Raw genomic sequence first — 10437 nt, 5'->3', positions numbered from 1 at the left:
GCTCCAGGGGACGGGGCTGTTGATGGGAGTGTGACCCAGCTTGGCCTAATTCCTATTTTAAGGGGGAAATCTGGGGCTCCTTAAAACATCTTGAGTAGTCTGTGCCCCGCTGATATGCATCTCATACCTGCATCATGCATGCCAGGCTATCATAGTTGTTACCGTGTTATAACCAGGGCCTCGGGGCGTGAGAGTGAAGGGCTGTGATCGCACAGTCCAGACTGCTGGAGGGCGCAGCACAGAACTTATACAAACAGCAACATCATGCGCTCATCCCCGGCATCAGGCTGACCGGGAATTCCAGCCACTCTGCTACTGTTGGGGATGCCACACATGCCTGCGCTTTGTGTGAACAAGTGGCCAATTAGTTTACCTGCCCGATGCTCTAGGCTGTTTGGATGCAGAATATGGTCTCTCTCTCTCCCCCCCCCCCCTCTCTCTCTCCCCTTCCCTCTCTCTCTCCTTCCCTCTTTCTCTCTCTCTCTCGCTCTCTCTCTCTCCTTCCCCCCCTCTCTCTCTCTCCTTACCTCTCTCTCGTGGAGGTGTTGTTTTCCCCCCCCCTGACCTCCAGTATCAGCCATCAGTCAGCTCCCAGAGGGCACATCCGCGACACCCGCGAGCTTCCACAAACCCGTGTTTGAACGCAGTCCAATCAATCAATGTGATTTATCAGCGTCCTCCGCCTGGCAGCCTGCTCCTCTCCCTCTCCCCCGCTCCAGGGCCTCAGGAGAGGAAATAGTATTGGCCGGGGCGCCTGTTTTGCGGATTGAGTTGTACAGGGGTCACGGATGGAAACAAGAATTCATTCTGAGACAAATTACATGCAGGCTAGGATTTATAGGGGCACTTGGGTTGTCATTTGGGAGGCGTTGCTTGGGAATGACCTACAGAAGGGTACGTGCCTGCGTCTGTCGTGCTGTCGGGCGCGCTCGATTTGTTGCTGTTGGTGTCCGAACCTTCGATTTGATCTTTAGTTCTTTGATCGGCATTACAGTTAAAATCCAATATCGAAGCTATTTTCATGAACTGTATGAGGAGGTTCAGAACTTTGAGGATGCGCGTTGAAGTGCGAGAGGAAGCAGGTGATCAGAGCTTCACAATCAGTGGGACAGGCCTACTGTTCTGCTGGGCTGTCTCTGGAACACTTACATAGATCGCCCTCAGCTACAGGTGTGTGTGTGTGTGTGTGTGCGTGCGTGCGTGTGTACAGACATACAGTGTACTCCCATCTTTCAGTTACACCTGGATTTGCTCCTTTTGTACTGGCCAGTCAGAGGCCTGGAAGCTTTTCAGGGCACCAACTGAATGAAAAAAACAGCACACTGGTTATCACCCAGTAATTGCCTAAGACAGAGCCAACTTCTGTGAGTTTGAGCGTGAGTGTGCAGCTTATCTTGCGAGGCGAGCGTTTCTCTAGGGAAGCTCACGAGAGGCGAGAGGTAGCAAATGGCTCTGCAATGCCCAATGAAGGACGGGAGACAAATTAGAAACCAAATTGATGATTTCCCTGCCTCCGTGGCCCATCTGCAGTAGGCGAACCGTAATCTCTCCGGTTTAGTAATGCAATATTCAGCGCAGGGATTTGATGAATTTGATACGGACCATTTAGCATAAGGAGTGAAACTTTCCAGGGTTGTGTGGGTGTGATGGGTTGTGTGTGTCCTTATACTGTAGTTAACTAAGGTTTCTTACTAGCCTGTTTTTGCTTTTGCACACTTTTATAAACTTGGAATATGTAGTATGAAATATGTTCTGAGAAATGGATTCTTTAGAAAGGCTCTGTGAACAGGCATGCTACACATAATCTTTTCGCTCACAAACAGAATCTTTCCCTCACACAGAGAGAAGCCCTTTTGTAGGCAAGGAAATGCTCATTGTCCCTCCAGAGGCTTCATGGAAGTAGAAACAGCCACTTCAAAGCTGTTTTTCGCTATAAAGCCCTCTGATTCGTTTCCACAAAGAGGCTGCTTCAAATGAGGATCTTTTCTAGTTCTGCAAGGACAATAAACTCCCGCTAGGCTATAGTAGACCCCCAGCTTTAAAGCTCTCTAACTCTAAGCAACAACTTGCCACTCTTAGAAGTATGCTTTTATCAGGCATAGTCTGGGTGTCATCTTCTAATTGATCGGTATCATGTAAATAACCAGTAAACACGTGTGTGGTTCCCACCAGCCATCTAGGATATGGACTATTTAGTCCTGTGGTTCCAGGATGGATGGAACTTCCCATGAAAAATGAAAGAAACACTGTCCAACTATATTTCCCAATGACACCAGTTAGCATGCTAGCAAGATTTTATCCGTGCCAACAGGGATGTTGGTGCCATTTAGGTAGTTTGTTTCAGGCCATAGTTAAAAGCAAAGTGACTTGTATTTACTAAATGACACAAAGTAAAAAGTAACTGGTATAAAGACTGGTATAAAGTTACGCAGACACACAACGGCAACCTCAGTTTAATGTTCCACCGTTAAACTGTGGTCCTGACTCAATGTGGTCCTTAAAGATCCCATGGAACTTATCACGAAGAGTAGAGGATTCTCTATTTTTGTGGCTAAATTCCCAACCTGGCTCATTCAATCTGGCCCCCTAATCATCCACCAGTGTAATTGGCTCATTCATTAATTCCCTCACTCTCCACCTGAAGCAAATTCTGCCGCATAATGGCTGTCGTGTATTACTCAGGTGCGCACTACAGATTGGTGGTAGTTTGCGAGGACACCCCTTCAATGTAAAGCGTTTTGGGTGCCTTGAAAAGCGTTCCCTATAAATACAATGTAGTGTTGTGTTGTGTACACCAAAACACCTTCCTGTTGCTTTAAGCATGCGAATGATGGAACTTTCTCTCTATCTGCATCAGCTGGCAAGGATGTCGGAGGGTTATTACCCTCCTCTCTCTTTTGCCGCTCACAGACATGATGAGAAGGATGAGAAATCGCCTAACCCTCAACGGCTAGAGAAGAGTTTCTGTTTACACGCACCCTTGACGTCTCTGGAAGCAGAGCGATTTGTATGTATCTGCATTATGATGGATGGACTGCGATGCTGGCCCGGATCTGATTAAAAATCCTCGCAGGCAGAGATCTAATCATGGCCATTTGTGAGATTAGTTTGCATGGATAAAGTGGAAGTGATTTGTATCCTCATTATCAGGCCCCAGGGCTCTGGGCTCTGTGTTGTGTACACACACACACACACACACACACACACACACATCCAGACACCCACAAAAAGTTTTGCTGTGATTTGCGGTTTGGGCTGGACCTCTAATGATTACTAGATGCCCACCTGTGACTTGGAACCACTGTGTGTGTGTGTGTGTGTGTGTGTATTGTCTGTGCAGACGTATCTCTTTGCCTCTCTCAAACTTTCTGTCTATTCTTTGCCTGTTTCTCACTTTGTGTGTGTGTGTGTGTGTGTGTGTGCGCGCGTGCATGCGTGTGTGTGTGTGCAAATGGCGGCTGCTGCTGCTGCTGCTGCAGCTTGTGAAGCCTGATAAAAATCTGGCCTGTGCTATTTTAGGACCCACTCCCAGGATGAGGCCGCCGCTGATGGAAGCTGCTGATGTCATGGCTGTTGCCTGGCAACCAGTGTGTTTCCAGTTGGTAGAGTCAGAGCCATAGGTAGAGTCTGTCTGAGGATGTGTGTGTGTGTGTGTGTGTGTGTGTTGTGGGGTGGCTGGGGGTAATAGAGGTTATTACATGTTATGTGTCTGCCAAAACTCACTGGCATTTGTCCACTAATCTCCATCATCGATAATACAAACACACACAATACAAACACACACAATCCTGTAGTACTGGCGTAATCTTTAATCTTTTCGTCCCGCTTTTGTGGACATTAACATTTGTCTCTCTGCATTAAACTAAGCGGGAGTATGCAAACATTATTGAACATTTCTGGTCCTCTCAGTGGATAGTGTTGTTTTATTTTTTGGTTCTGTCTGTTCCCAGTCAGACATTCTCTTCTTCGCTCAATCACTCCATGTCTCCTCGTCAGTTCTTCCCAGTGTGGTGTGCTTTTATACTCGTCCTAGTTTGAGAGGAGTTTCCGGGTGTGCAGTCTCAAACTTCTCTCTGCCAGCTCCTCTGAAGTCGCAAGTCAAGCGGCAACATGCAGACTTTAAATCTCTTCACTCTACTGTTTTCTTTATCTCACCTCCCTCTCTCTTTATCTCTCTCTGTACACTCTCTCTATCAATCTCTCTTTAACTCTCTCTGTCTAACAATCTCTCCTTTCTCTTTCTCTCTCCCTTCCCCTTTCACTCTTCTGTTACCTATGTTGTGTTTCTATTTTAATTTCCAAACTTTACCAAAAAAACTTATTTTCCAGTTGGAACAGTCTCCCTGTCTCCTGCTCCACTATATCTTTCTTTAAATCTGTGTGTGTGTGTGTGTGTGTGTGTGTGCTCTGTCTGAGTGCTTGAGTGCTTCCTCATTAGCTGTAGCAGGCAGCACACCCATAATAGGCTTGCTTGGAGTCTGAAGGGTCCTCTACTGCTACTTTGATTACTCCTCCATACTTATATATATAGCCATGTGTTCTACTAGTGGGGATAGTTTTGATTATTCCTCCATGCAGCCAGGGTGTTTTATGGAGTACTGGAGTCTCTTGTCAGTAGCTGTCTCTTTTGGACAGAGACATGCTGTTGCGTAGTATGACACAAAAAACTTGTAAATGAATCATAGTGAAAGATCAAGCGACAGGCTGTGATGTCCTTAAATAGAAGCCCTGATGACTAGGTTTGCGTGTGTGTGCGTGTGTGTGTGTGTGCGTGTGCGTGTGCGTGTGCGTGCGCGTGTGTGTGCGTGCGCGCGTGAGAGAGATTTTCAACATCATCTCAGAGAGAGAGGGAGAGAGAGAGAGATCACCACCGTTACCGTTCACCCTCAATGTTGCAATGTTATTGTAGAAGTTGTTATGCTGTTTTAGTTTTTGGGCTTTGGCAACACTGTACCTACAGCTAATTAAGCTATTTTGAATTAAATGAGAGAGAGAGAGAGACTTTTTAAACCCCTTTTATTGAACCATTGTATGGATCAAAACACCTTAACCCCTCACCCACCCCCTCTACCTGCGGGAACCATTAAGTGTTTGTGAGTGTGTGTTGGCCAAATGGTGTGTGTCCCTGGCAAGGTCTCATTAATTAATAGAATGGCACAGAGGATTGGCTGCACATTACAGTTTCATCTGTTGATGTTTTCACATTTGTGTGTGTGTGTGGGTGTTCACAAGGTAAGTGTCTTCATATATTAAAAACAACACAGACTATTTTTAATCATAATATAAGATTGATAACACTCGGTTAGACCAGAAGTTTTTGTATAGTTTGTGTGTCTATAGTCAGAATCAAAGAGTCAGAATCAAACCCGGTAGGCAGAGCCAAATGTGGTATGGATGCTGCTGCTTGTACCACGCACGCACGCACGCACACAGACATTAGTGTGTTAGCAACGTTACTGTGTGTGTGTGTGTGTGTGTGTCTAGAGCATGAGGGAGATCAATAAGACACAAGCTAAACACATTTAACATTATCTGTGTGCTTTTTCTGTGCTATATATATTCAATATATTGTTTGTGTGTGTGTGTGTGTGTGAGAGAGAGAGAGCGAAAGAGATTGTGTGTGTTTGAAACTTCTGAGTCTAGGTCAACCAAGAAGGACATGGATATTTGTTCTCTGGTATGATAGTGTGATTGTGTTTGGAGATTAGAAAGGGGAAGGTGTGTGTGTGTGTCTGTGTGTGTGTTTGTGTGTGTGTTCTTTGTCCAGCTCAGCTGGAGGCCCCATGACCTTGGTATCTGATTTGTCATCAGCCTTGGACTTTGAGTTACCCAGGCAACAACAGAGCTTCACCACCTTGGGCTACACACGCACACTCACACTCTCTCTTGATCTCTCTCTCTCTCTCTCTCTCTCTCCCCCTCACACACACACACACACACACACACACACACACACACCCAAATACACACACACACAAATCAAAGGAAACTAGGAAGGGTCATTTAGAGGACGCTGGCATAGATTCGTGTGCTTCATGACTCTGACTACAGTTTGTAAGAGTAAGTTTGGAGGAGAGGAAGAGATAAAGCAGGCGAGTATGACGGTGTAGAGAAACTGTCGGCTAGTGAGTTAAACACACACACACAGACACACACGCACACACAACACACACAGACACACACACACACAGTGGGGCAGCCGTGGCCTACTGGTTAGCGCTTTGGACTTGTAAACGGAGGGTTGCCGGTTTGAACCCCGACCAGTAGGCACGGCTGAAGTGGCCTTGAGCAAGGCACCTAACCCCTCACTACTCCCTGAGCGCCGCTGTAGCAGGCAGCTCACTGCGTCGGGATTGGTGTGTTCTTCACCTCACTGTGTGTTCACTGTGTGCTGAGTGTGTTACACTAATTCACGGATTGGGATAAATGCAGAGACCAAATTTCCCTCACGGAATCAAAAGAGTATACTTATACTTATACTTACACACACACACGCACACACACACACACACACACAGAGACACACACACACACACACACACACACACACACACACATATATTCTTAACACATGTAGCCACCTCAGGTGTGTTGCTATGTTCTGGATGTGCCCTACCCTGATAGCAGTCATCAGCTCGGAGGGAGATTGATGTGCTTGTGGGCTCCTTTCTGACCAAAGAGAGGGCGCACAGATCCTATATCATCACACACACACACACACACACACACACACACACACACATACACATTTTTCACATTACGATTTCCCCTCATTGCCAGTGTAACCCCTGTTCCTCCTCTATTTCTCTTCACGGCACCTGGCTTTGGGAGGCAGAATGGGATTGTTTGTGTGTGGGTGCGCGTGTGTGTTAAAGCCAAAAAAAGTTAATCAGGACACACTCATGCCACTCTGATGGACGATCAAACACTGCCCCACACACACACACACACACACACACACACACACACACACTTCGCAATCATGATCGTGATTCCAGCTAACAGAAACCATCACAGCCCATGCTGGCCCAGTCAACACCTCCATCTAGATAGAGTTGGCCTGACTCCAGACCTACTGGAGCAAAAGCCCCATTCATCTCCCTGCTAATTCCTCTGGTCAGTCCCTAGGCCTGGACACACACACAAACACACACACACACACACGCCTCCGAATCAATCACCAGGTCCAGATCCATCACAGACAGACGTCTCTGTGAGGGAAAGTCAACGCCTTGTCTCGGGAGATGAGCTTGTTGATGCGATGGAGGACGTGTCTGCTTCTTAAACAGTCAGTTGATGGCAAGGAAAACATTTTTTTTGGCTCTTTGTAAACAGGACAGGGGATTTACTGTCGGCCCGTCAAGAGATAGTTACGGTAGACCCTGATGCTGACAAATTTTTCACTGCAATTTAAAGCCTTTGGTTGGTTTACATATTTATGAAAGATTTTCAATGAAATAATACATCACTCTAACTCTACAGGCCCCGTTGTCATCTTCAGAAACAGATTGCTTTCTGGCTGCTTTGTTAAGTGTTGTCCTGTGCGGGTCATTGTTCTCTTTGAGCCGCCCACAGAGTGTCGCAGTCTAATTGTACACTTTGATGCCCCGCTGGCAATTACGCTGGCTGCCTCGTCACGCCTGATTCAGCCTTCGAGTTTGCACAGTTCACTGCTCAGCTTGTGTGTGTGTGTATACTGTATGTGTGTGTGTGTGTGTGTGTGTGCTGGGAGTCACTGCTTTACACCACGCAAAAGGACATGAACCCTCTCAACTTAGAGACACTGGATTCACAGATACACACACACACACACACACAGATGCTGTAAACACACACAGAGACAAATATACAATAGTGGGTGATGTGACCATGACCATATGAGTCAACATCACTACACAACTCACTTATCACCTATTTTCTGACCACTGTGTATGTGTGTGTGTGTGTGTGTGAGAGAGAGAGAGAGTGTGTGTGTGTGTGTGTGTGCCATTGTGATTGCATTGAGCTTACACATGCTAGCTTCCTCAGTCTGACATGCCCCAGGTGGCCAGTTTCACTGCTGTTGCCTCAGGCTTCTTTTCTCTAGTGTGTGTGTGTGTGTGTGTGTGTGTGTGTGTGTGTGTGTGTGTGAGCAGTATGCCTGAATATGTTTCTGTATGTGTATGTTTGTGTGTAGTTTTGTATATGTGTGCTGGTTAAAATGCATTTGCACAGTGGTGGATACCCTCTGATTGAAAGGTTTTCTCCCCTGTATTCCCAAAGGTCCACTGTAGGCATATGTGGTTGCATATTCACAGCAGTGAATAGGCTTGATCTTGCTCTGTCATTGAATGGAGCAAATAGACATACACACACACACACACACACACACCACTCTCACTCTCACCTCTCACTCTCTCTCTCTCACACACACACACTCACACACTTTACAACAGCAAAAGACGTAAAGGCAAATTGGTCTTCAGGAGTGAGATAAGGCTAAAATAAACAGCACACAGCTATTTGAAACGGGAGTAATTAAATAATCTTGGAGGCAAGAGAGCAATCGGAAGAAAAACCAACAAAGAAATTACCCCTGTTATCCAGGAGTGGATATCATAAGGGAAAAACACTGAGACCCACTCAGAATTCAACGCTCATTCATGGCTCATTTCCTCTCCCTAATAGAATAGAATATATAATGCATTTAATTTACAGAAGCATTTGCAAAGACCTGCCCTGTATACAAAAGAATTACACCAAGGACATAGACATGGAACATGGAAAATATCTCAACAATTGTCTGCACAAACAGTGGTCTATTCCACCAGCAAATACCTGCATTGTGATCGGCAGGGAGCCGATGGAGCTCGTGGGATGGAGCTCGTGGGAGAAGGAGAGCAAGATTGAGTGACAAGGATGGGAAGGACATCCATTAATGAAACACAACATGTCCCGACATGAATATATCCATTTGAGAATGGAACTGCAGGCCTATACTAGGTTATAGTAATTTTACAACAGCCAAAGGCCGTTGTTTGGCACAGCAGCACGAAGTGAAGCAGAGATTTCTGTTTGGAGCAGTAACACTAATGAAATGCAGTTGCAGGTGTAAGTTTGCAGAGCAAACAGCAGCTTACAACACGGCTCAGTCAATCGTAATCAAAGAGCGGCGCTGTCTGTTCTGGGCTCTGTGCACACAGATCAAAGGGCCTCAGTGTTGCTAGCAAAAGCTTCTGGAAATTCTCTAACTGAAGGGAACTTGTCCGTGTATTGTGCTGTGTATTTGGGAGTGAGATTGGCCGGAGAGGTTTAAAGCACTCTGGCAGGCTAGGACCTCCATGTTGACAAACAAAACACTTCCTATCTCTACCCTCTGGTGTATATCAGATCTTGATGACTATTTTGACATGTGCTATGTGCTTCATGGTGTGTCTGTATGTCTTCATGTGTGCATACAAAACTGTGTGTGTGTGTGTGTGTGTGTGTGTGTGTGTGTGTGTGTGTGTGTGTGTGTGTCTGTGTGTGTGTCTGTCTATGTGGGCTGTCAGCCCTGATGAGTAAAATAGAGCAGTGGTGGGTAGGGACGTATGAGTCAGAGAACCCAGAGGAGCAGTCACCACTCTCTCTCCTTGTAATATGGGTTAGCAGCAGATACCCTCAGCGTCTGTGTGTGTGTGTGTGTTTGTGTGTGTGCGCTTGCATCTATGTGTATACATCTGTGTATATGTGTGTGTCTTGGTGTATTTGTGTGTGTGTGTGTGTGTGTGTGTTAGCGAGAGCTCTGAAATGTGGGTTAGGTTTTGTAATCAGGACAAGCCTCTAATGCAGGCTAACCCAATCAGATTTCATTGGCTCGTCACTGATTTAGATTGAACCGGGGATTGTGTACAGACATGAATAATGGATTTTGCTCTGAATTGCACTGCTGTATCATTGCATTGGAGATCATCCCCAGTACTGAGCCTGTGTGTGGTACCTGTGTGTGTGTGTGTGTGTGTGTGTGTGTGTGTGTGTGTGTGTGTGTGTGTGTGTGTGTCTGTGTGTACAGTGTTTAACATTAGTGTGTGTGTGTGTGTGTGTTTGTATATCCTTGTGTGTGTGTAAGGAATTTAACATAATTTTGTGTGTGTGTGTGTGTGTTAGAGAGTGGATCAGCTATCACTGCCTCCTGCATCGGTCTGGGAGGCTCAGTCTCACCGCCTGCTGGTCAAGCAGGCAAGTCAGTGCCTGGATACAATGGTGAGTGAGCGCACACACACACACACACACACACATACACATACACACACACACACACACACACAAATGCAATCCTTCTTGCAGAGGTTGAATATGTATATATGTATATAATTTTTTTTTTGTTGCATAAAATGATAAATGAATGTGAAAGATGTAAACACATTTCTCTCCTTTCTGTTGACTCCCCCTTTTTCTCTACTTGTCTCATTTTCATGT

The 10437-nt window shown here is 45.9% G+C and overlaps 1 protein-coding gene across 1 annotated transcript in view; it reads left to right on the top strand.

Annotated features, from left to right (window-relative positions):
* LOC143136179 (acyl-CoA synthetase short-chain family member 3, mitochondrial-like) overlaps nucleotides 1–10437 on the top strand; it is a 46202-nt gene that overhangs the window by 30084 nt on the left and 5681 nt on the right. The window contains exon 10 of the mRNA XM_076296731.1: nucleotides 10126–10221. Coding sequence (XP_076152846.1) covers nucleotides 10126–10221 — 96 coding nt within the window. The remainder of the gene's footprint in view (nucleotides 1–10125; nucleotides 10222–10437) is intronic.

Source organism: Alosa pseudoharengus, unplaced genomic scaffold, assembly GCF_046254945.1.
Source record: "Alosa pseudoharengus isolate Yale_2024_CS ecotype anadromous, Long Island Sound unplaced genomic scaffold, YU_APseudo_1.1 YU_APseudo_1.1_scf_20, whole genome shotgun sequence".
NCBI classification, from domain to species: domain Eukaryota; kingdom Metazoa; phylum Chordata; class Actinopteri; order Clupeiformes; family Clupeidae; genus Alosa; species Alosa pseudoharengus.
This window is presented reverse-complemented; position numbering and strand designations above follow the sequence as displayed.